The sequence below is a fragment of the Opisthocomus hoazin genome, chromosome 5, assembly GCF_030867145.1.
Source record: "Opisthocomus hoazin isolate bOpiHoa1 chromosome 5, bOpiHoa1.hap1, whole genome shotgun sequence".
Lineage (NCBI taxonomy): Eukaryota > Metazoa > Chordata > Aves > Opisthocomiformes > Opisthocomidae > Opisthocomus > Opisthocomus hoazin.
This window is the reverse complement of record NC_134418.1, coordinates 78,129,943-78,152,730: the sequence shown is the minus strand read 5'-3', so window position 1 is coordinate 78,152,730 and position 22,788 is coordinate 78,129,943. Positions and strand designations below refer to the sequence as shown.

The 22,788-nt window shown below is 48.8% G+C and overlaps 2 protein-coding genes and 1 long non-coding RNA gene across 8 annotated transcripts; 1 reads left to right on the top strand and 2 right to left on the bottom strand.

Annotated features, from left to right (window-relative positions):
- Positions 1-250: 250 nt before the first annotated feature.
- On the bottom strand, positions 251-7,507 carry ING2 (inhibitor of growth family member 2). Of its 2 annotated transcripts, none has more exons than XM_075421819.1 (2): positions 7,303-7,507; positions 251-4,662 (listed from the first exon to the last, which is right to left on the bottom strand). In XM_075421819.1, the coding sequence occupies exons 1-2, from the start codon at positions 7,490-7,492 to the stop codon at positions 3,992-3,994; spliced, it is 861 nt and encodes a 286-aa protein (XP_075277934.1). In that variant the 5' UTR covers positions 7,493-7,507; the 3' UTR covers positions 251-3,991. The 2 variants fall into 2 exon arrangements, 1 of the variants encoding a protein (XP_075277934.1); XR_012764093.1 differs by lacking the exon at positions 7,303-7,507 and adding an exon at positions 7,045-7,193 and having other exon boundaries at positions 4,581-4,662.
- On the top strand, positions 7,297-14,054 carry LOC142361461 (uncharacterized). Of its 5 annotated transcripts, none has more exons than XR_012764096.1 (6): positions 7,788-7,994; positions 8,718-8,808; positions 12,157-12,399; positions 13,050-13,124; positions 13,211-13,391; positions 13,472-14,054. It is a non-coding gene; the product is annotated as an uncharacterized LOC142361461 (long non-coding RNA). The 5 variants fall into 5 exon arrangements; XR_012764097.1 differs by having other exon boundaries at positions 13,050-13,391; positions 13,472-13,613; positions 13,709-14,054; XR_012764095.1 differs by having other exon boundaries at positions 13,050-13,391.
- Positions 14,055-19,028: 4,974 nt separating this feature from the next.
- CDKN2AIP (CDKN2A interacting protein) lies at positions 19,029-22,366 on the bottom strand. Its single transcript, XM_075421818.1, has 3 exons — positions 22,100-22,366; positions 21,864-21,994; positions 19,029-21,100 (listed from the first exon to the last, which is right to left on the bottom strand). The coding sequence occupies exons 1-3, from the start codon at positions 22,333-22,335 to the stop codon at positions 19,308-19,310; spliced, it is 2,160 nt and encodes a 719-aa protein (XP_075277933.1). The 5' UTR covers positions 22,336-22,366; the 3' UTR covers positions 19,029-19,307.
- Positions 22,367-22,788: the final 422 nt, after the last annotated feature.

Sequence of the window (22,788 nt, the reverse complement as noted above, 5' to 3'; positions counted from 1 at the left end):
GGGTTTTAGGGGAGACCGAACAGGGTGCAGTTCAGCCCAGCTGAGTCTAAAGAATAAAAACCCAGATTAAGACTTTCAGAATCAGATCTGTTGCAGTCAGAAATGGTACAAGCCACAAGTGCCAAACTGCTCACTTGTAAGTATGAATTCAGACAAACTGTAGTAGTTTCCTTCAAGCTGAAGTTAGAGCCTTTTACATGAAGAAAAAGTCTTCACAGTTAGAAAGCATCATCATCTTTACAAAGCCCCACTTCAGCTCTACGAGAACATCCAAACCAGAAAATCATTAGATAAATTCAAGGAAAGATGGAGCATTTCACTTGCTGCCCTTCTGTACCAGTTTCAGGACTTGTCAGTACCACATTACTGTTTCTGGATGTGCAGATTAGTTAACGCTTGGCAGGAAAATGTACAACTAGTTAAATAAGGAGGTATTATAATTTGCTTTTTAGCAACGAACAGGTATGAACGTACAACAGCATGCAGAAGACTACACTTAAAGAGTTTGTACTTATCATGGCTGGTAATGAGCTGTATTTGGATTCAGGCAGCTTACATGACAGAATCAAGTAATAGACAGCAACCAGAGGACACCTGTATTAATCTTGTGTACTATATTCCAGACCTGCCAGGATCCCAGAGTCCAAAAAAACCCACAGTAACTGCAAGCAATAGCAAGATTGTCTTATAATATAGACAGCAAATATTATTAGAGTGCTCATTTTGCTTTCAAAACAGCAAGCTTTCCATTAGGTGTATTTTTTGGTTTGCTTTGAAGTTTGATTAAATGACTATTTTGTCAAGATTAATCAACCTGCACCATGAGACAATGATCAAGAAACACTCTTGCTTTGACACCATTTCTTTTAAATAGCTTATGGGGACCTTTTGAAGTAATGCAGGTTCATCAGGAGCAAAACTGAAGGGCAAAAAAAGCAAGAACTTAGAAGTGCACAGCATTTCCGTAAGCTTCAGGAAAACAAAATGTAACCCACGCTGAATTCAGATGTAGCATAAATTTTCACAAAGAGGAAGCAGTTTCCTGTGTAGTTACATACACTGCTATCAACTTCCAAAGTGTTTGTTGCCCAGATTTTTTTTTTTTTTCCACAAAGTTAGATGTACTTCGTGACAGTTAATACACATCTTGAAGGTGAACTGGTTTAACAGCATTTAATTTTCATTTTCACTTCACTAGTGAGCTTCATCCCTTCGAGAAAAGGAACTCAACACTAAGAAGCAACGTAAGAGCTCTCTACTTACCTTTCTGATTTCATATTAGCGTCCTATGTGCGTCTTCAGCAATTACCATTGATCTTCTATGAAAACAGATGCAAAACCACAAAATCTGGGCTTGGTTAAAAGAGGTGGTGAAGTGCTAAATACCAGATAACATCAGATCTTTTCTCATGTACGTTTTAACAACAAATTAGCCGGAGTATTTAAAAGAGGTAATTTTAGATGCACCCAGGTATATCTGAGGCACACTGCTAATCTTCTTAGGAACTGAATTATTTCTACATTTGAGCAACTTCATGTATTACACAAGCAAGCGCAGCAGCATCTTCACCAGAAACTTTCAGAATTCATATTCCCCACTACAAGGGCCATCAGCATAAACACCAGCATCCCCGCATTAGAGATATTTATCTGGACCACTTTCAGAATCCAAAATTTTCTTTCTGTAACACCACAACATACACTTCCTACTTTAGCCATTATTCCAGATGAACAATTACATAAGGGTCCCAGCTTTCTCCTCTGCCTTGGAAAAAAGTATTCTTGATTTAGCCAGCAGAAATTCAAGCAGTACTTTTCAAGATCAATTAGTAGTGTTAAGAGTTACCATTTCACGTGCACTTTGTTCTGCGACTTCAGTGCATGCTTAAGTGAAGTTTGTTTTTTAATACTAGGGAGCATCACCATTTTAGGTAGATATTAGATGTTGATACAATTCCCAGCCCAAGGCTTCCAACCAGTTCTCGCAAGAAGAAAATTTAAGAATCATCGAGCCGTAACACGTAGAAAAAGGAGTAAAATGCACAGAGGAGGATTTATGACACTTGTCTCCAGCAGCTGGCCTGATCATTCTCCACCAGTAGCCATGATCCAGCCCCCTCAAGAAGTCTATCTTTACAACCTCAGATTAGCCACTGGGCCTGGAAAGCAAGACTGGGAACAGCAGTTTCCTGCAAGAGCTGTTTGCTTACTGTGGTACAGGTCTCCCCAGTGAAGCTAGTCCACTTCATAGACCTACAATTTTAGAGCAAAAATTCAAAACACCGGCTTTACGCTCCCCTGCCATATGTTAACTCGTATTACTTGCAAATGCTAAACCCTATTAAGCAATCAGATCATAACTGTGGAAACAGGCTCGGTATTTTACGTAGCTTATAATATTTAGAGTCCTGCGCATTGATTCATACCATCTGGCCCGACAGCACCCAGGCTTTCTTTATGCCAAGCGCACTGCATCCAGCCCTCCAGCCCCGGCTGCCACAGCCCTCCAGTGGGGATGCAGGAGGGAGTTTTGATAGCATTCATCCATCGTAGCTTGCTGTTGCTCATCTGCCTTCTGGGTCGCTCTCAGCTCAGCACAACTGCTTTTCAGTCAGTCTTGGCCAGAGAGTGCCACAGCACAGGCAGCCTCAAGGAAGAACACTGCTGAGCAGGAACACTAGGTGTGAGCTTTGGTACACCAGGTACACCCCTCACTCCTCGACTAGCATCTCCTGTTGCAAAGGAGCAGAAACAGCTGTTTTCATCTTTTTTTCCACCTCCTCCAAGGTGTGGGGGTGAGGAAATTCACTTTCAACTACCAACCAAGTAGCATCTAGACACTACTAGCATACTTCAGGACAACACTGTTAGTCTGTCAGAAACCTGCTGGGATTTGTCTGCTGGCTCTGTCCCAGTCAGGCTTATGTTTTCTTTTTTATTACCTATCAAAACTTTTACTGAAAGCTTTTCCCTTCAGGCTTTCTAGATAGTTGCCCAAGTCCAAGAACTATGGTGCTGTGCCTGAACCCAGGTGTGGCCACACATGCACCCAAATATCACTAAAGGAAAAGCAAAGTTTACATCTCACAGAATACCAGTCGTGTTTCAGCTCTCTAGAGATTATGAGGAAGATTTCATTGCCTTTGCAATTTCTGTTCCCCAAGATGTCAATATGCCCTCTCAAGGGATCCTTACACCACTCCAAGGCTTATACAGGCAGTGACAAAACAATCAATCAAGGATATAGTTTCAGCATTAGAGAGACCACCTTAAACAATAAAGACCACATCATGATGTTCAACAGAACCCCAACAAAACCCACTAAGAATATCCAAAAATGCTTATACACCATAATTCTACCGTATCCAAAAACTGACTCCCAAATGTAAAGTCACAGAGAAAAGAGTTTAATATTGACCAAAAAAAAAAAAAAAGCTTAAGTTAGTGGTATTTTCTTCCTTGAAATAACATACTGGTCATATGAAAGTCACTGAAGAGGTCTGCTTTTAGCTCGGAAGACTTTTACAGTTACAGCTGAATTCAGAAACCCTAATTCCAGAGCTGTGATGTCAACACAAAACCCAAAAACTTAAGACCTGGGATAAACAACAAATTCAGTTGTTAAGATTCTAGCAGTTACACGAGGCCTTTCAGTGCCTTTCCCATAATATGAAAAGTTCTTCAGTATCTTTCCCACCGTCATTATTTCAAGATTCAAAGTTTTTTAAAACACTAACGGGGTTAAACTGAAACCAAGCGCCATATGCTTGTAATGTCTTCTGTGAAGGTCTGAAGCCACCCTGTTTCAACTATTTGGTTATTCAGTGCAGAAAGTTAAAGACCACAGAAGGTATAACAGCTTTTAATACTCCATTAATATTATAGATTAAAAATTATTGCATAGTCTTATGCATTTCCTAAAACAGCGTTCTCTGGAAATTAAACATTTTAATATAAAAGGAGCAACTCTTTAAAACACGAATTGCTTTCACTACCTCGATCTTCTATCCTTTTTTGATTTGTCAGTACATTTGTCCATCGTTTTCTCGTTGTCCCCTCTGCACTTGGGGCAATACCATTTCCCCTTTGGTTTGTAGGTGAGTCCAACACACGAAAAGTGGAACCACTCGATAGGACACTGTTCGTTATCGCACCCTATCATTTCGCCATAAGACACTTGGTTGCATAAGCAGTAAGTCGGTTCATTGGGATCAATTGCAAATTCTACAGGTGAAACCTCTCTCTCTTGTTTGGCTTTGGAGCGTTTTTTCTTCTTGGCAGATTTAGATCTTTTTTCTTTAGGCGGCTGATCGTCGCAGTCATCGATACCATTTGCTATATGGCACAGATCGCGGCTTTCGCTGGTTCGCTGGCGACGAGGTCTACGCGAAGATCTCTCTGGCTGGCAGGACTCCATCTTTGCCTTTTCTAGAGGCTTTTCGTTCTCAGACAGATCTTGAAAACACTGAGAGTGTGTTTCCATTTGCCGGGCTCTATTCTCTACCAGTTCTAGCATCTGAGTAACTATTTGAATTTTTTCATCTCCAAGTTCTTGGCTGTTGATTAAAGCGCGCTGAAGATGCTGCTGCAAGCGTTTCTTCTGAACAGGATCATTTTCTGACTTGTATTTTTCATAGACATCATCTATTTCTTTTAACGCTTCTATAAAATAAAGATAATAGGAATAATTACACGAGATGGAACACACTCAAGAAAATATAGAAATGTATTTCTAACCAAGGGGAAATTGTAAAAACTTTAATTATAGTAAACCCTGGTGGGCTAGATCGGATACTTTATTCAAGTTGCATGTGGTCATCAAGTCAGCATTCAAGATCACAATCTGCTGCAAGAAAAAATTCTCAAGTTCTAAGAAAAATCGAGCTTATTTTAGCCATTGGAAAAAGAAAGGATAACCCAAGAAAGGGGACCATAGCTGCTGCAGCGTGGGTAGTCCAGATCCTGCCTCCATCTGAAAAAGCAGGAATTTCCATTGAGAGTCCTCGTCACAGTAGTTCGAAAACCCTGGCCTACAAACCAAAGCAATAGCTTACTGTATCATCTGCAGGAAGAAATGCAGAATTCATGTAATCAGTCTATATCGTGATATACAACACTCCAGAATTAGGATATCCAGGTCTTCTGCCTTTCTCTGCTTACTCACCTGAAGGTTTGGTATTACACTCTCAAGCAGACGTAGTTATAAGAGGAGTGTGACAACTGAAGTTACACAACAGCAAATTCACAGTCAGGATTTAAACTACTCAAAATGCTTTTCCTATTACCCAGACACATTACAGCAAGCTGCATTTTAAATCAAGGCTGAACTTTTCAGAATAGGTGACCTACTGTTTAGTACATCATAGGGTATTTTTAAGCAACTAGTAATGAGCGGCTCACAGCTTGACTTCTAAGCTTTTCTTCTTGCAAGTCATGCAAAATAACTGGATGAGTGGCTGTGAATCTTTCATAAAATTTCATTCTTAGAGGCAAGTTTAATGAACCCAAATACGAGATTAGCAAATGCCGTATAAGCCAGTCTTGGCCTGTACTCTATTGTTCTATATTGCTGGATTTTAAAACAGTACTTTCCAGACCAAAGGTTACACTAGATCTACACATAAAAGACAGAAATTGCCAACGTGGAAGGGAACAGATCAGTAGAACTGACAGTGAAACCTGATGCACAGTGTTAGATACAGTACTGGCTCCTTCAGACACAACCGAAGGATTTTATTTCGACAGGCAAGAGAATTTATGAATGATACTAGACTGTTTACTTCTAAAGCGAGAAGATAAGCACTACAATCCATCTCTTCCTAAAGAACTGCGTTTCACAAACTGGGTTTCATTTCTGGAGAATTTGTCTGCATTGTACAGTTGTGAAATGATTCGAGCTTGTGCTAAATGGAAGCCGTAGATATTATGGTAACATTGTTCGCAGTGATTTTTTTTTCTGCTGACATCTTGAAACAGTAGCTTAAGCGTGAACAGCCACTTTTTACTATAAATTCCAAAACCTGTATGACAACAGGAGCCAGCAGCATTTTGCTCTGTTCCAGGCTTTCACTAGGGGAAGATGAAAATCACTACTCGGCCTGTCCAATAACTCAGTATTTTTTTCTCCATAGTAGCATTCCAGCTACCATTAAAAACACAAGCTTTGTTTCCCTGCATCTTCAGCTATATCTCTTGCCTGTTGCCCTGACAGAGGTGGGGGGAGAATAAAAATATCTTACTCCCTGCTCCTAAAAAGCACGGAGTAAGGTATTTTGTAGGCTGTTGAGCTAGAAAGGCATGACCAGAGCACAGTGCTCTGCAGCCACATTATCTCCCACCCAGACTTTTTCTATAAGCTGGGGGGGAGCATAGGTGTAGTTACACAGATTTCCCATATTGGGAATGCCCTGCCCAGAGCCACCCACAAGCAGTAACTGCTTTTTTACACGGTGACAGAACAACATTCACCCTGCGTTGAGGACTGCCTGGATGCAGCCTGTGAAGATATACCAAACACTTTAAATAAATCACCATCCACTAAAAAGAGCAAATCACTTTTGGATTGAGAGATGCAAGTTCACCAAACGCTTTCTTGGTCCCTAAGATTATAGAAGGCATCCATACATCCAACTAAGCTCTGAAACCGCTGTTTAAAAAAAAAAAATAAGATAAAAAACTCAAACATAACACAAACCCGGGCCAAGCATTCGTTACAGACAATCTGATTAAGTTTGGTGGAGCTAATAAAAGCTAAAAGGATTTCGGTTTTCTGAGCACAGGGGTGGCCTTGTCTCTCCCCCGTGAGCCATCGCTACCTTTTAAACCGGCCGAAATCGCACGGCGCTGCTTTCGCGTCTTCAGACTCGGGCCTGAAGCGTGACCGCATTTTTTAGGGGGTGGGGATGTTTATAACAGCTGAAGACTTCGGTAAAGCCAGCAGCGAGCCCCCGCTCTGGCCTGGCACGGCAGCGGCGGCCGGAGGAACACCTACGAGACGGAAACTTCAATAAAAGATGAGGAAAACAAAAGCCTGTCGGCGCGTACCTTCCGGGGCACGCGGAAAGGTGGTCGGAGGAAGCCCTTCACCATCGCTGTCTGCTGCTTAGCGTCCGGGAGGCCTTCAGGGGCTCCCCCAGGGCTCCCCCCGCCGAAGCCCTCAGGCCGCGGCGGGGGGCCCACCCCGGCGCCCACCCCCTCCGCCAGGCCCGCCCCGGTTCCGGCCTCTCCGCGCCGGGCGCATGTGCGGCGGCGGGCGGGCCCCCCTTTGCCCCCCCCCGCCCGGTGCCCCGCGGCGGAGCCCACCTTGGCACTGCGTGTCCATCTCCCGCAGCAGCGAGGCGTTGCGCTGGATGTCGAGCGGCAGCGACTCCACGCACTCCAGGTAGTCCTGCACGTAAAGCGAGAGCAGCCGGGCCCGCTCCCCGCCCGGCGCCGCCGGCCCCGCCACCAGCTGCGGCCCCGCCAGCATCATCCCCCCGCGCCAGCAGCACATCCGCCGCCGCCCGCGCCGGGCGCGGGGTCCCCGCCGCGGCCCCGCTCCGCTCCCTCCTGCCGCCCGCCGGGGCGCTGAGGGGGGGAGGGGGGGGGTCCCACACCCCTTCCCGCCGCGGTGCCGCCGCCGAAGCGAAACCCCACTCAGAGCCCCCGCCCCTGGCCGCCGCGCTGCGCGCATGCGCCAGGCCCTGCCCTTATAAGGCGCGGCCGGCGGCGCCGCCAGGGGTTCGCATTCTCCCGCCTTCCCCTCTCGCCCGCTCCTACTGGCCCGCCGAGCGGCGAGGGGCGGGAGCCGGCGCGGGGGCGGAGCCTCGCTTAAAGGCGCCCGCCCCGCCTCGCGCCAGGTGCCCCCGGGGGAGGGGTCTCGTTCACCCCCCTCCGGTGTCTGCGCCCGCCATCTCTGCGCCTCGCCCTGAGGGGGTGGCGGGGGCCCGGCCTGAGGCGACCCGCGTGAGGGGAAAGGCGAAGGCAGCAGGAGCGACCGCCCGCTGTCCCCTCAGGTGCGTTGTTGGGCGGGAGGGGGTGGGGGTGCTGCCGGCGCTGCCACCCGGCCCCGAGGAGCGCGAGTCCCTGAGGGGCGAGGTCCGTGAATGCCGCTCTCGGGGGTGGGTTTGCAGGCACCGGCGAACGCCCGCCTGCGATCGGGCCCGCCGCGGGCCCGCGCTCTTCCCGACGCCTGCTCTGCCCCCGGAGCCGCGGAGGGGTTTGTCTCCTGGTTCCCTGTGTAGGCCGTGGAGCGCTGCGCGGTGCTTCAGGAGGATGGGGCCAGACTCAAGGGGCTAGGGCCAGACTTCAAAAGTATGGGGCCAGACTCTTCAGTGGTGCCCAGCGACAGGACAAGGGGCAACGGGCACAAACTGAAGCAGAGGAAGTTCCGTCTGAACATGAGGAGGAACTTCTTCCCTCTGAGGGTGACGGAGCCCTGGCCCAGGCTGCCCAGGGAGGCTGTGGAGTCTCCTTCTCTGGAGATATTCAAGACCTGCCTGGGCAAGGTCCTGTGCCGCCTGCTGTAGGTGACCCTGCTTCGGCAGGGGGGTTGGACCAGATGACCCACAGAGGTCCCTTCCAACCCCTACCATTCTGTGATTTTCAGTCATAACCCTGAGCCTTCCCACCTTGTCATGAGACCGTACAAAACATATCTGAGCAAGCAGAAAAGTGCAGAAGTTTTACATTTGATGCTGAAACCTTACCCTGTGCTCTCATTTCCTTGGAATATTCAGGCATGCCAAATAATCTTTCAGCGCTGGTGGTACTAAATCTCCCGAAATGCCCCTTTCCGAAGGCATTGTGCCCAACAGGAGGGGAACACGAGTAAGTTTTATTGCAATCAAATGTATATATACATTAAATTGTTTGCAGATGGCTTGCATATTTCTCTCCCAGAGGCTGTTGTGAGCCATATCCACAACAATTTATTTCTGAAGAGCATTTTTCGTCATGAGGTGAGGCTTGTTGCAATAGCATAGTGACAGGCTATCTGCAGGGAAGGCAAGTTTCTGCCTGGTACACAAGAGCATGCTTCATAGTCAAGCTTTTCTCACTGTAGCAGTTGATAGGGTGAGGCATCTAATTAATTCCTATCCTCCAACTCTAAAAAGCAGCAGTTTAGACTGTTCTTGCCCATAAGAAGCACTACCTTTTTTAGCTTTAAAGAAGAGCCAAATGATTTGTGATAAACTATTAGGGAAGTTGAGTGACATTTTTTCCTGAGGAATCATTTCGGAGAGTTTTAAATAAGGCATCAAAGAAGTTCAGCCTTTTAAAACCCACTCGCCTGCCAACAAATCTTCCGATTTTGACAGAGTATCCTGATTTCCCTAAGGCTGTTGCAGAATTTGTATCAAAAGCTGGCCACAACAAATATAGTAGGAAACAAAAACAGAAATATACTTTTTAGCTATGTACTTTTTCCTACCGGGAGAATGATGTAAAGCAGGTAGAATTGCTAAAAGGTTGAGATTTCATCCTCACGTCTCTCTCAGACATTTTTCTGATCTTTAATACATGAATAATAATCGGTAAGCATCAGGGAAAAAAAAAGGTCTTGTGGAGTCCTGAATCATCCTGAGGAGAGACCTGTGTGTTTTGCATTTGTATTTCAGGAGAAAAAAAGTGGGGAAAAATATGACATCTGGCAAACTTAGGAAAAACAGCATCAGAGATAATTGAATTAAAGGGTAAAATGAAAAAATAAAAAAACAAACAACCCCCCCCCAAGTCCTTCTGTCTTACATCCCTGCCTATGGGCAAGGGGCCAGCACGAAAAGAGAACCCATACCAATCCTGTAGATAACATGTCAGGATGGCATGATCTAGAGTAGTGGTTAAGCAGCCGCAGAGGTTGCGCAGAGAGGTTGTATGGTCTCCATACTTGGTTATGTCTGACTGGGTGAGGCCTGGGACCGGCTGATCTGGCTGTGAAGCTGGCTCTGCTCTGATGGCCTCCAGCCTACTCTTTTTCTACAATTCTGTAAATATATGATCTGCACCAGATGGCTCCGTGGGTAGTCCTGCAACAAAATTAGTGTGTTGAGCCTCGCTGACTTCGTCTGACCAGCCCGCAGAGCAGCATCTCACGTGATGCCAGTCTGCAAGTATTACTTTCTTACGACCTCGGTTCACGAAAGTATTTAAACACATTCAACTCATGCAGCTGCTAAGCTGGTATCCTACACAACAGTGATTTTCGTACATCTACATCTAAGATGTTGAGTAATTGTAGCTGTAGTTGGATGGCTTTGCCCGAGTCAGCAATGCGTTGGCAGGTTCATAAAACTGAATGAAAACAAAGTTCTAGGCAGTGCTTTCACAACACGCTTTATTACACTGGTGTCACTCTGGCCAAAAAACCAGGAAGTCTCACAACTCAGTGTGTTCCTGTTCTTAAAAGGACACTTTCATCTTAAAATCTGTAACACCAGTAAAACCAGCTGCTTCTTTTTTGTGTATTGTGACAGCTCAGGTTAGTGAAGCTAAGCTTCGGATCATTTTATGTTGCTTATCTCATTTTTGCACAAATAGAAAGTGAAAACAACCTAGTTACTTTTACTTCCATCGGCAGCAAACCGCTGAAACTGTATTGTGTGGCGTTCATCGCTGTCGCTTCTGAGTAACTGAAGCCTGATCAATTGAATACTTTCATACAATATTGACAGATAACGCTTACCGTCCGGGCAAAAAGCGCTACCTGTATACCAGTGCAAAAGGACCTGGGTCAGTATAAGTAATACAGTATTCTTTAGAAGGATGTTGGCTCTGTTCAGGGGTTGTGTTTCTGCTTGTAGTAAGTTTGAATGGCTGTATCGTTCTGCTGTCACATGAATAAATAAAGCTGAGAAACAGAGATTTCCCCTACAGAGCAGAAAAGTAAAGCAAAAATGTTCATTAAAAATTAACATGTTATTTAAATGTTAATTTTTAAATAAGATTTTTTTCTGACAAGGAACAATGTATGCACCGTTGTGAAGAAATAGCTAAGAAAATCTTTTCAGGATAATTCATAACATTTGTTACAGGTGTTTTCTGTGCTAAAAGCTTGCAGTTTGTCACTATGGGGGAAGCTGTATCTAAGGTACAGCAGAGATCAGCTAATGTTTCCTGAATTTAAATGTTGTCTGCTGCTTTTGAACACTAAAATAAAGATTCAAATTTTGAGTAGTCTTGAGAGTGCAGCAGTCACATTAGACCAGATTTCCCTAAGAAGAAGAAGCACTAGTTTGCTGCATGTTTGAGCTCAGGGGAAAGGAAAGCAAGAATAGCAGGCTGAATTCTCTGGTTTGATCATGCCTCAAAATGGCTAGGAGCCAGCATGGGAGAATTTTTATCTATTGGACTCAAGTTTGCAGGTTGATAGCCTCTACGACCCAGCTTCTCTCTTCTTTCAATGACTTGTTTGTGAGAATAATCTGGAGGTAAGAAGAGTCATGGTAGAGCAAAACCCTGCAGTCTGTAGAGACGGACAGGCAGAATGACCATACATTTCCACCAACCCTCTCCACTAAGTCAAGAATTGTCAGCTTGAGGTTGGCATTTGCAGTGCTATCAGGGACGTGTTATTAGGGTGCATTGCATAAAACCCGCCTCAGTGGTTGTCTTCCAAGAGTAAATAATACGCAGAAGTCATATATTCCATTTATCTAGATTTATTTATATGTCTGCAAACTACCCCCACTTTTCATGGAGAATAGATCCAAACAGTTTTGTTTCTTTATCATTTCCCAGAACAGTTTTTAAAAGTCCCGGTCAGAGAATTCCCCTTCTTTTTGTGAAAGGTTATTTCATTATATTACAGATTTTACTGTAATAAAATATTTCCAGATATTTAATCCAAATCTTATTTTCCCCACTTGTAATTTGACCTCTCATCTTTTGTAATCCTGATTTTGCATCCTCAAATCATAGCTGATTCCTGTCCCGTTTCACCTAATAATACACAACAAGCTGGTTAGATTTTTTTATCCACTGATAGCCCGGGAAGAGTTTCAGCCCATGGAAAAAATAATGAAAAGCAGCATTATTGATGAGGACAAGTCCATAAGGGGCTGTAATTGTGAAAGACCTACTTAGCATTTAGTGGAAATGCTCAAAGGATGAGAACAGGGTGCTTCTTTTAAGCAAACAGAGCAGAATGGATTTTTGATGATATATATTTCTTGGCAGGTATGCTTCTCTGGTTTCCATGGGATGAAGAGGATGAAGAATTCTCCAAGATACCAAGAAAAGAAACACAAAGAAAAGAAAGAATGAATACAAGCCAGATGGGCTTTTTAAAAAGTCAGCTGAAGAAAGCTATAGGCCATAGAAGGGTCATACAGAAAGGCCATAGTTGACCTTCATGTAGGCGATATTCCAGCAGAAGGCTATCCTTGCCAGAACTACAGAGACAGTAGCATGTTTGTCTGGGTAAGCTATTCTTGAAAACTTCTCTAACATCAGGTCATCCAAAAAAGATCCTTCTCTGTAATGGCAGATGTCATTGCTTTTGTTTTCTTTAAATATTAGGCTGGGTTAATCTGGTGGAACACAAATCATAAGGAAACAACCATTATTATTTTTCTTTTTCTTTTACCCAAGTGTAGGACACCCAAAAATCAGACATGGGCCAACACCAGATCATTTCAATAAGGTGATAAACTAAACCAGTACTTTTCCTGAAAACACTGGCATGGGGTTTTTTTCCCAGCTAGCCTCGTCCTCAGCTCAGAAGAAGAAGCAGCTCAGCAAGAGCTCTCTAGCACCAAGTAACAAACATCCCTCACTGATGTGTGTTCTTCCTCATCCAAGTGCAAACATCTGTTCGAAAACTGGAGAACTTCCAAGATTTCTGCCAATATGCTCTAAAAGAAAATGTCTTCCTGAGCCCAAATTAGTGATCAGATGACTTGTATTAGACTGAGGAAGAAGGTAGCTGCAATATCCAGCCCATTTTTTTTTTCTTCAGAGTGATGGGTTCTGTTTATCTCAGTGTGAACAGAGTGAAAAATGGAGTAAAGCATGCAAACTAAGTTTACTTCGTGCTTTGTTTTGTGATAACTGTTTATCTGTTTTTACAGTTCTTCCCATTCGCCTTCCATACTCTAATCCCATGGCTGTACCCCAAAGTGTTTTGAGAAGTTGATAGGCCCAAGGTGGGAGATGTTAAGGAATTCACTTTTATATGACATTATTTCTTCCATCGGAGCATACCGACATATTGCCACTTTGTTTTGAGCAGAACCACACTGCTCCTTCCTGAGAGTGTCCGCTCTGTTCAGAATGCCCTCTGGAAGTCAGCAGGAGCTGGACAACACTGACTTCTTGCTGTGGAGCATGCTGGCTGGCACAAGAACTGCAGCTCCTTGGAGGAGGGGGACACTGCTGACCAGCTGAGCAGCAGCATCTGGCTGCTGCGATGGGTAGAGATCATTCCCTGTCATTTACAATGCGGGTCTGTTCACTCGTGGCCGAAGTAACGCATCCCTGTTTTCCTCTCCAGGAAACAGCTTTCAGAAAGTGGCTCTTCTTCCTCTCCTAGTGTTTTGAAGCATCAGCAATCGGTGGATTTGCTTTCTGGTTCCAGAGCCAGTCACCGTGCCAGACAACTCGGGAAGCGTGCAGGTGATGTTTAGGGAAGCCAGGTGAGGCGTGGTAACAAGTTAATCTTATGCAAATATGTGGCAACCGTCTCTATTGTCTTACTTGAGCCCTGAAGCTTGATCCTCTTCCATTCCAGTAAATGGAAGAATCCAGGTGACTTTAATGGAAAAGAACTGAGCCCCTTTTGCCCACAATAAACAAAGGGTTTTTAATGTGCTCTTGCCTGAGCTACAGGCTAACATGCATCGTGTCTGTGATTCTGCTACTCAGCACAGATCATGTGAAAAAGACATTCTTTCTTCTTCCTGTTGTGAGGAACAAGCGTACACAATCGCACCTTTGTAATCCAGATTGTGAAATGAGGGCAGGCAGTGCACCTGCAGGAAGTTTCAGCTGTTGGTGGTTTAAGACATTCGTAATACTCTCTTGTACGTGGATGTTAATTTTCCTTTCCGCCTCAGGAAATAAAGGTGGGAGTCATCCAACCAAGTATGTTGAATGAGAGAGAACCTTAGTATAGATAGGCCTTTTACCCTAAAAACGTCCCCATTGGCTGTAGCGAGAGCCCAGGTCTCTTGTCACAGACGTCAGTGAGATGAGTTCCGCTCCATGTGCTGAAAGGGGGTAATTACATGCCTGTAGTAATCATTTATGAATTTCAGAGTTCCCCCGAACACTGGAGAGTTCTGCCATGTCGTTAAAACTCCACACCAAACAGGACGAAGCCTCATTTCATTTCCCTCCTAGTGGGGATTTTTTTATTTTTTCCTCTTTGGAATCTGCTTATCCAGACCCAGTACAAATGACTAATCTGTAGTGCAACGGAAAAGTCACTGCAAACTTACTTCAAGTTGCCAAAATGAGTATTATTCTATGCTACTAACATACGACCAAAGTACCCTTTTTCCCAAGAACTGACAGAGTTTACATTTGCTTTATTGTTCAGCTGTAATTGCCAGGGAAATTACTGGTTAAACAAGATGAATGGATCCCTAGCGTCTCAACCATCCTTTTCCCCAAAGTAATAAATAGAGATGCGACATTTGTTCCAAACCAAGGAAGGATTCAGGGTGGAAGGCTGTTGTTAAAATATGGGCAGCATCTGACCAAATATAGTTGGTCTCTTAGACTGTAGTTAAAATGTAAAACACCAGAGGATTTATAAAATCGGGCAAACTTTGGTTAGCTTGGCTTTCTTACTAGTGACAAACTGTCTTTTGCCCAATGTGATTAATCTGTGACAGCGGCGTTTAAAGCAAGTGGTTTCGCAGTCCGCTTGGGTCTAACAATGTTACCTGACCATCGGTGACAATTCACGCTTTAAGGGGCTGTGGGCCCAGGCGTGGGAGCTGAACAGTGCATTTTTAGTGGCAGGAATGTTACTGGAGGAAGAAAATACCTAACTGGTAACCGCTGGAACGCAGCCTTCCATTGCCTGAGCAACAGGCAGTTGTGCTCGGAAATTGTCATGCGCCATTTTCAAAATTAGCCTACAACGTCGGGTGATTTAGCTGTTTCCTTTGGGATGGGTTCTCTGGTAGCATTTTAATTTGAAATCTCTGTTTTCTCACCTACGTAACTCTTACCACGTGTCGACGTGACACCCGTTTTCCTGAACGCCCGCCGGTGAGCGTGTCTCCGGCGCAGGGGACACCTCTGCTGTCGTTCACCGAAGGCCGGCCGCGTGTCTGAGCAGTCAGCGCGGGTGCTGGCAGCGTGCCCCCGGGGCCGGCCCTGCGCTGGGCAGCCTCCGAGCCCGGCCGCGGGCGGTAGCGGCTTCCTGCGCTCGCGGCGGCGCGCTGGGGTCGCACGGGTTTAAATTCAGCCGAGGGAGGGGAGCGGGATTAATCACAGCCTAAAAGTGGGCACTTCCTGACAGCAGATTTAAATTGGGGGGTGGTGCAGGGGGAACGAGCACGAATGACAATATTTTCTTAAAAATGTACAGCCCAGCTAATGGCGGTGCCTTTGCTGTGGTGGTGGCAGCGCACAGAACCATCCAGAGGGCACACAAATACAAGCTGATTGTTGTTAAGCGGGCACGATGTGAGGCGTGTTACACGCTATGCAAAATGCGTGTTTCAGCTGAAAGAAAAGCTTAAAAAACACTCTGCAAAGCAGATATTGCTCTTATTTTCTCTGCAGTTTGCAACTTAGAAAGCCGGGGGATAGATCTGCCTGCTGAGAGAGAGACAGCCTCAGAACCCTTCCAGCGCCTGCTTTTCCCCCTCGGTCTCCGGACCGCTGGCCGTGTCCTGTCAGCTTACTGTCGTCTGTAGTCGAGGTGGCTTCGGGGTTTGACATATTCTCTCCTGTTAATGAATTTGAAGACCAAGATTTACCGGACCATAAGCGAGAGAATTTTGTCCACAGGCAGAGAAAACCGGCCCGAATCGTTCAGGTGCTGCAGTGCAATCTTTCAGGCCAAAAAAGACCCCCCCATGGGTCACCGCAGAAGCCTCGGCTTGTCCACGCAAGCGTGCGGCAGAGGGGTGGCAGCGCCCAAAACGCTCTCTTCGGGGGGCCCGAGGCGCATCTGGAACTGGGGCGCTGGGATCTCGGTGCAGCTTCTCCACCGGAGAAAAGGAGAAATTCCCGGAGCTGTGCCCCGGCCCGGTGTCCGCCACCGCCTCAGCGCGGCCCCAAAAGGGGATGGCCTGAGAGTGAGCCCCGTTGTGTTAGCGCGCCTCCGCGCCACCTGCGTGCCTGTGGCCGTGACGAACGCCCGCCCCGCGCTCAGCCGCTCGGCCCGGGGGCGTCTCGGCGGGGTGAGGCCTGAGGCGGGGGCGGGCCAGGGCGCGCGCGGCGCCCGGCACTCTCTGCCGGCGGTCCGGGGACTTTCCCCTAGGCGGGCGCGGGGCCCGTGAGGAACGGCGTCCTCCGTGCGTGGCCTAGAGAGCAGGTCTTCAGAGCATCCCGCTCAATGGTTGTCGCCGCCTGCCTTTTATATGCCGCGGCAGGCAGGCGGCCCTCAGGACAGAGCGAGGCCAGGCCGCCGACCCGTTTCCCCCTCTGCTGGTCCCCGCAAGCCTGCCCAGCCGGGCACACCATCCGGCCGCCGCTGCGGGAGCGTCGCGCTCCCGGGGTGCCCGCCACACCGGCCCCGCTGAGCGCATACGGGCGCGGCGCCGCCCGGGGAATACATTAAGCAAATTGAACGCCGCGGCTCCGCCCCCGAGGCGGGCAGCTCGGGCGGAGCCACGCCCCTCCTCTAGCGCCGCCTTGTGGCCAGGGAGCCGCTGGCGACGGGCCGGGCTCGGCGAGTGCCTGGTCCCAGGCAGCCGCCCGCAAGGCACCGGCAGCCGCTCCCAACGGCTGCGATTTACCGTACCCCTGCACAAAGTACACGGTCGGTGTACCCCCGAGACAGCCCCGCGCCTCTGCGGTGCGGGTGCACCCGTCTAGCTGCTCCTCAGCAAGGCCTGGCCCTTAACCCCCCCGACAGCCTCCGGCCAGGCCCGTACCCGGAAGGGGACCCGGAGGCGTTGGAACTGACAGGGCTGCACAATCACTGCTGCCGCAGCCAGCGCTCGGAGATTCTCTCTTTCCTCCTCTGGGGTTAACGAAATGTTAATAAATCCTCATTCAAATCCTTCACGCGCGTGTTAGAATCTGCTCGTGGAGCTGCTTTCCGTGCAAAACGCGAAATAAAAATAACACACTTCAGCTTTCGGTTTCTACCAAGAGTAGCTAGACTCGTCCTTTAATGAATCACAACCAAACATCAAAGAGGAATAACATTCAAAAAGTTTTAAAAAAGTAAGCTAAAGTCAAGACTTTAAAAAAAGGCATCTAGCACCTCAGCCTTTTAACGCCGTTACCCCGCACCCCCCCGGGGTCGGCCAACGCCGCGAGCTCCGCTGCGCAGGTGGGAAACACGGGTCGCCGCGTCGCAGCACCCGCTGCCCTTCTCAGCTGGAGACCTGGAGGCAGCCAGACTCACAGCTGGAAAAGCTGCACTCCGGAGGGCACAGGACACCACTGCTGCCCCGCGACTCCCGTCACTGTGCCGCCGCCTGAGCAGGGTGAGGACAGGGAACAGATCTCGTGGTTCCGGGCGCGAACACCGCGACTCCGCTCTACAGCACGGAACTCGCCCCGCGCCAGCAGCACGCACCCGTTCTCACGTGGCGTAGGACGCGATTTGACGCCCTGCGTTCGCAGCGTCGGGTGGTGCTCCGGGAACACCGAGGGGGATCTCCGGAGAAGCCCAATGGAGCGAAGGGCGACCGAGGGCACAGCAGCACAGGGGTCAGGCGGAGCAAGCCCTCGCCGGCCGTCGGGACGCGCGAGCACCTTGCTGCCTGCGGGTGACTCGGGCCGGACGGCCGCTGCTGTTCAAAACCAGCGCGACACCGCCGCTGTGGTTCAGTCCCAAAAGCACAAAAGAACTTGAAGCCTTTAAGTGGACGTATATACTACCGAGATCCCAGGAATTCCTACTTACTCCTGTAGTACTCGGTCTACGGGTCTGCCGGTCAAGTGGTAAGGTCGCCACTAAATGATGCCAACTACTGTAATCGGACAAGATTAATTCAAACTAGCACTGAAGACATTATGTTTTTACAATTACATGTCATTACCCAATATACCAAAACATGCAGTTTGTGCAGGTATTTCAGTAACACTGAAAATAAAAGGTCATCTCCCACTCTCTTTGCTCCAAACCACTCTGGATGGTGTCAAAATGTAGCAAAGGGTGGGCGCAGTTGGTGTGAACGCTGTACACCAGACAGCAGCACCTTCATTTTGCTTACCTTGGTGTTACAAAGGAAAAACAGATATTCTATAGGTCCCCTCTATCAGTTTTACAGTATTTCAGCTACGCATCCAAAGAACACAGCTCATCTTGGGGGATTACACCTTGAAGCCACTCAACGTGAAGCTGTCCTTAAGGTGTTGTGGACTTATTGAAATGGCCGGAATATTTAATAGCCAAAACCAAAATACTATAAAAGCACATCCCAGAGGTTTTATTGTTTTAGTAGCAGTCAAAATATGCTTAGTATAGAAATCCATGTTTATTTGAAAAAACTGTAAATGGTATTTCACAACATAAATTAAATCTGCTTACAGAGTTCTGGGTGGCTGAAGTAGCTGGGACTTGACTGCCAGGTGATGCTTTGCCAGTCCAGTGTTGAATGGGATCTAACCTGCTAGCATAGTGTTAAACGGGGTCAGTCTCGTTTCTATTGCGAGTGTTACGAAAACAGCCCATCAGAATAGTCAGCCGGCTATTTTCTCCCCTAGTACGAGCAACAGTGAACATGGTGAGCAACGCGCCTGAAACGGATGATTCAACTTTTCGACCGAAACTTCTAAACAGCTTCCAATCATTCAAGTATTATGGTCCCTACACGCATACTTCTACGTGGCTAAAAAAGGCATGGTAGACAACTGAGCACACTGCCATCAAATCGTAAGAATTACAAAACTGTCAGGTTTTGAACAGCAAATTGTACCTTCATCGTTTAATTAAAAATAGAAGAATTAGGTAGACTATTTTGCAAACAAAACAGCACACTAGTGTGCTATATATTAAGGCATACCTTTAAATGCGCACTTGTCATCTCCAACAAGTTTTATACAATTGCTACCAAGTGAAAGGACTCTCATTGTCTTGCAAAACTGAGAAAGAAATACAAAATATCTGGAAGCCTACGTTTTTAAAGTACAAAATTAACCTTCAGTCCTTGTGTTGAAATACTATACACGGTACAAACAGCGATCCTCCCCTACAAGATCTCGCGAGGATTTCTTAAAGCTGGAGGTAAATTCGAAGGTTTTGATTCTTCATCCAGAAGTACCAAATCTTCAATTTCTCTACCTTTGTATTTTCTTTTGCATATCTTCACAATAACTTTCTTCTTGAGGAATAATTTCAAAGCTTCTCTTGAAGCAACCGCTTTGGCATTTTCCATACTTTTACCACAGCCAGTACCCAGGTACACAGACTTGCACCTCAGTTCACAAACTATATTTTCCAGAGAGCTCTTATTCTGAGGCAAGTCTGCAAGTTCCTTCAGGGGAACAAAAGCAACATCTAACGTAGCTTTTACAGACTGAATAGATGAGTTTAGAAGTTCTGCGTGATTTACGTTCGGACTGAAGCCTCCCACAGCAACCAGTTTCCAGGCTACAGCTTTGTACAGTCTGTTGAAAAACGGCTGCCTCTCCTTCGCATCTTCGCTGGTTAACGGTTTGCACAAAGCCTTAGCGGGGCTCTCACCCGCCTGCGAGCCGCTCTTGGAGGCCAGCTGCGGTGAGCCTGCCTGCGTGCCACCCTTGGAGGCCAGCAGGGAAGCACCGGCCTGAGGTGCGCCCCGGGAGGCCAGCGACGAGGGACCCTGCTGAGCGCCGCTCCGAGCGGCCAGCAGCGAGGCAGCCACCTGCGCGCTGCTCTTGGACGTCAGCAGGGACGAGCCCTGCTGAGCGCCGCTCCGGGCGGCCAGCAACGAGGCAGCCACCTCGGCGCTGCTCTTGGAGGCCAGCAGCGAGGAGCCCACCTTCGTGGAGCTCTTGGGGGCCAGCAGCAGCGAGGTGCCTGCCTGGGCACCGCTCTTGGGGGCCAGCAGCAGCGAGGTGCCCGCCTGGGCACCGCTCCTGGACACCGACGCTGGGGCACTCGCTTGGGTTTTGGAAGACAGCAAGGTAGCACTTGTTTGGGGGCTGCTCTTGGTGGCTGGTGGCACTGCCGCTGCCTGTGGGGTGCTCTTGGTGGCTGGTGGCACCGCTGCTGCCACTGCCACTGCCTGCGGGGTGCTCTTGGTGGCCGGTGGCACTGCTGCTGCCACCACCTCTGCCTGCGGGGTGCTCTTGGTGGCTGGTGGCACTGCTGCTGCCACCACCTCTGCCTGCGGGGTGCTCTTGGTGGCTGGTGGCACTGCTGCTGCCACCGCTGCTGCCTGCGGGGTGCTCTTGGTGGCTGGTGGCACTGCTGCTGCCACCACCTCTGCCTGCGGGGTGCTCTTGGTGGCTGGTGGCACTGCTGCTGCCACTGCCTCTGCCTGCGGGGTGCTCTTGGCGGCTGGTGGCACCGCCACCGCTTGCGAGGGACTCTTGGCAGGCGGTGGCACCGCTCCTGCCTCTGCCTGCGGGGTGCTCTTGGCAGCCGGTGCCACTGCCACTGCCTGTGGGGTGCTCTTGGCAGCCGGTGGCACTGCACTTACTGTAGCTTTCTTTTCAGGCGACGGCACATTTTCACGTTTGCTTTCCTTAGGCGAATCCGAGCAAGGCTTCTCTCCCGACTCCTTTTCAGATGAAGATGGATTTTGCTCAGTGGTATTTTCAGCATTAGGAGGTTTTCCTTCAGTTTCTACGTCTGACGCTGTGGCCGTTTCTTGATTTGAACTGCAAGTTGACTGAGAGCTTTCTGGATCTTTGCTAGTACCTTTTTCCTGCTTTTTTGGCAATGCACTCTCTGTTTGCTTCCGGGCTTCTGCCTTGGTTGTTTTCACATCCTTTCCAGCATCCTTAGAATCTTTGCTTTTCTCAACAGCTCGCTTCTTGGCAGGCTCCTCTACCCCTTCTGCAAAACAAGTGAAGTATGTCACCCTCTGTAATTTCTGTGCTGTGAAACATCCATCTAGAGACAATTTACCTACTTGCTAAAAACTTCTACCAACGATCTCTGGGAATTTCAAAGGTACATATCAGGAATACACCTTGAACTGGAATTTCAAGCATTAACCTACGATTTCAGAATATTTTAGTATTTTTTGACAAAAACATAAAAAACACTCAGGTGCAAGATTTCAGGTTTTGGCTTGGGACCCGTAGGTCAGTACGTATTTCTATTCTTAAAGTCCAAACCAAAAATGACCAAAGTGCATTAAATAGACCATCTGACCTTAAAAAAAAAAAAAGGTGTATTTTGTCTACTAGTATCATAAAAAACGTCTTTTAAAATGCCACTTTAAGAATTTCTTTAAGAAACCAAGTTTCTCACAAAGCAACAACGTCCGACTAGAGTGAAAGGCAAAGTAAGACACGTTTAAGCTGGAGTACGACAGCCCACATCGCATTAAAAAAATAATCAGCTTGATGAGCACCGGTCGTGGTCATCAGAATTCGAAATGAGAGCTCAACATTACCGAGGGAACGCTTACGCATCGCATCTATTTTACAGGTATTCTACGAGGGGGGAAAACATAGCTCAGAGAGGGGAAACGATTGACAGGGAGGCTTTGGAAGTCAATGATTTCGGCTACGCCCGAGGCACACGAAGAACAACATTCAGAAACAAGCATTTTCTAGACTCCTATGTATTGTCACAGCTATGATCTGCTAACCATTGCTACTTGATATGCCTCTTTTCTTCACCTTGGCAACCAGTTCATCTCTCGTGGTGCGGACAGGCGCGCCGGTCACTTGGATGCCTTCGGCCATTTCCAGCGCCTTCCCCATGACCTGCGGCGGGTACCTGGAGGGGCGACAAGGGGACAGGAGGGGGGGGAACGGGGGGGGGAGCGTCGTCAGGAGGCCGCGCCGCCTCCCCGCGGGGCCCGCCGCCGCGGCCCGCACTCACCGGCAGCCCAGGAAGACGTGGTTGGCCCACACCATGGAGAGGGAGACCAGGCGCTGGAGCTGCGCGCTGCCTGCCGCCGGCGGCTCCCCGACGTTGCGCAGCAGGAACTCCCGCCGGTGCCGCCAGTGGTGCTCGGGCTCGCAGGCCCCGCGCAGGGCCTCCGCCCAGGCCACCTCCGCCGCCGTCCGACCCAGCGGCTCGCCCGCCGCCGCCGCCGCGGCCTTCCCCGCCGCCATGGCCGCCCCGCCGCCCTCCTCTTCCTCCTCCCCCCCAAACGGAAACAGCGTTTCCGCTCCTTCCGGCCGCGCGCGATGACCTCACAACCGCCAGCCGCCCGAGGCGGGAAGGGCGCGCGCCCGCATCCCCTCAGCGGCCCCGCCCCGCCCCGCGGCCCGGCCGTTAGGGGGGGGACTGGGCGCGCGCCCCCTCAGCACGCCGCGGGCCGGGCTGCCTCCGGCGCTCCCCCTCCCTGTTCACCTCTCCCTCCGGTGCCGTGGCGGACGCCCGAGGTTTCTCCCCGGGCGCCGGGCTGGGGCTGGCGGGGCCGGGAGGGGCCGGCGGGCTGCTGGCCTGCCGCCCCCTCCCCGGGCGCCTGGGCCTGTGGCGGGCCGCCGGGCTCCCCGCCCTCCTCCCGGGCCTTCGTGGGCGAAAGCGTTGCTTTGCTGTTTGGTTGCGCCGTTCCGCTTGCA

What these genes read in the sequence shown, in the direction of transcription:
- ING2 (XM_075421819.1), bottom strand. Translation starts at nt 7,492, where the DNA reads ATGTGCTGCTGGCGCGGGGGGATGATGCTGGCGGGGCCGCAGCTGGTG. An exon ending in GATGGACACGCAGTGCCAAG is followed by an intron (nt 4,663 to 7,302) that starts GTGGGCTCCGCC and finishes TTTATTTTATAG; the next exon opens with AAGCGTTAAAAGAAATAGAT.
- CDKN2AIP (XM_075421818.1), bottom strand. Translation starts at nt 22,335, where the DNA reads ATGGCGGCGGGGAAGGCCGCGGCGGCGGCGGCGGGCGAGCCGCTGGGT. An exon ending in CACGTCTTCCTGGGCTGCCG is followed by an intron (nt 21,995 to 22,099) that starts GTGAGTGCGGGC and finishes TCGCCCCTCCAG; the next exon opens with GTACCCGCCGCAGGTCATGG. An exon ending in AGGCATATCAAGTAGCAATG is followed by an intron (nt 21,101 to 21,863) that starts GTTAGCAGATCA and finishes CTTGTTTTGCAG; the next exon opens with AAGGGGTAGAGGAGCCTGCC.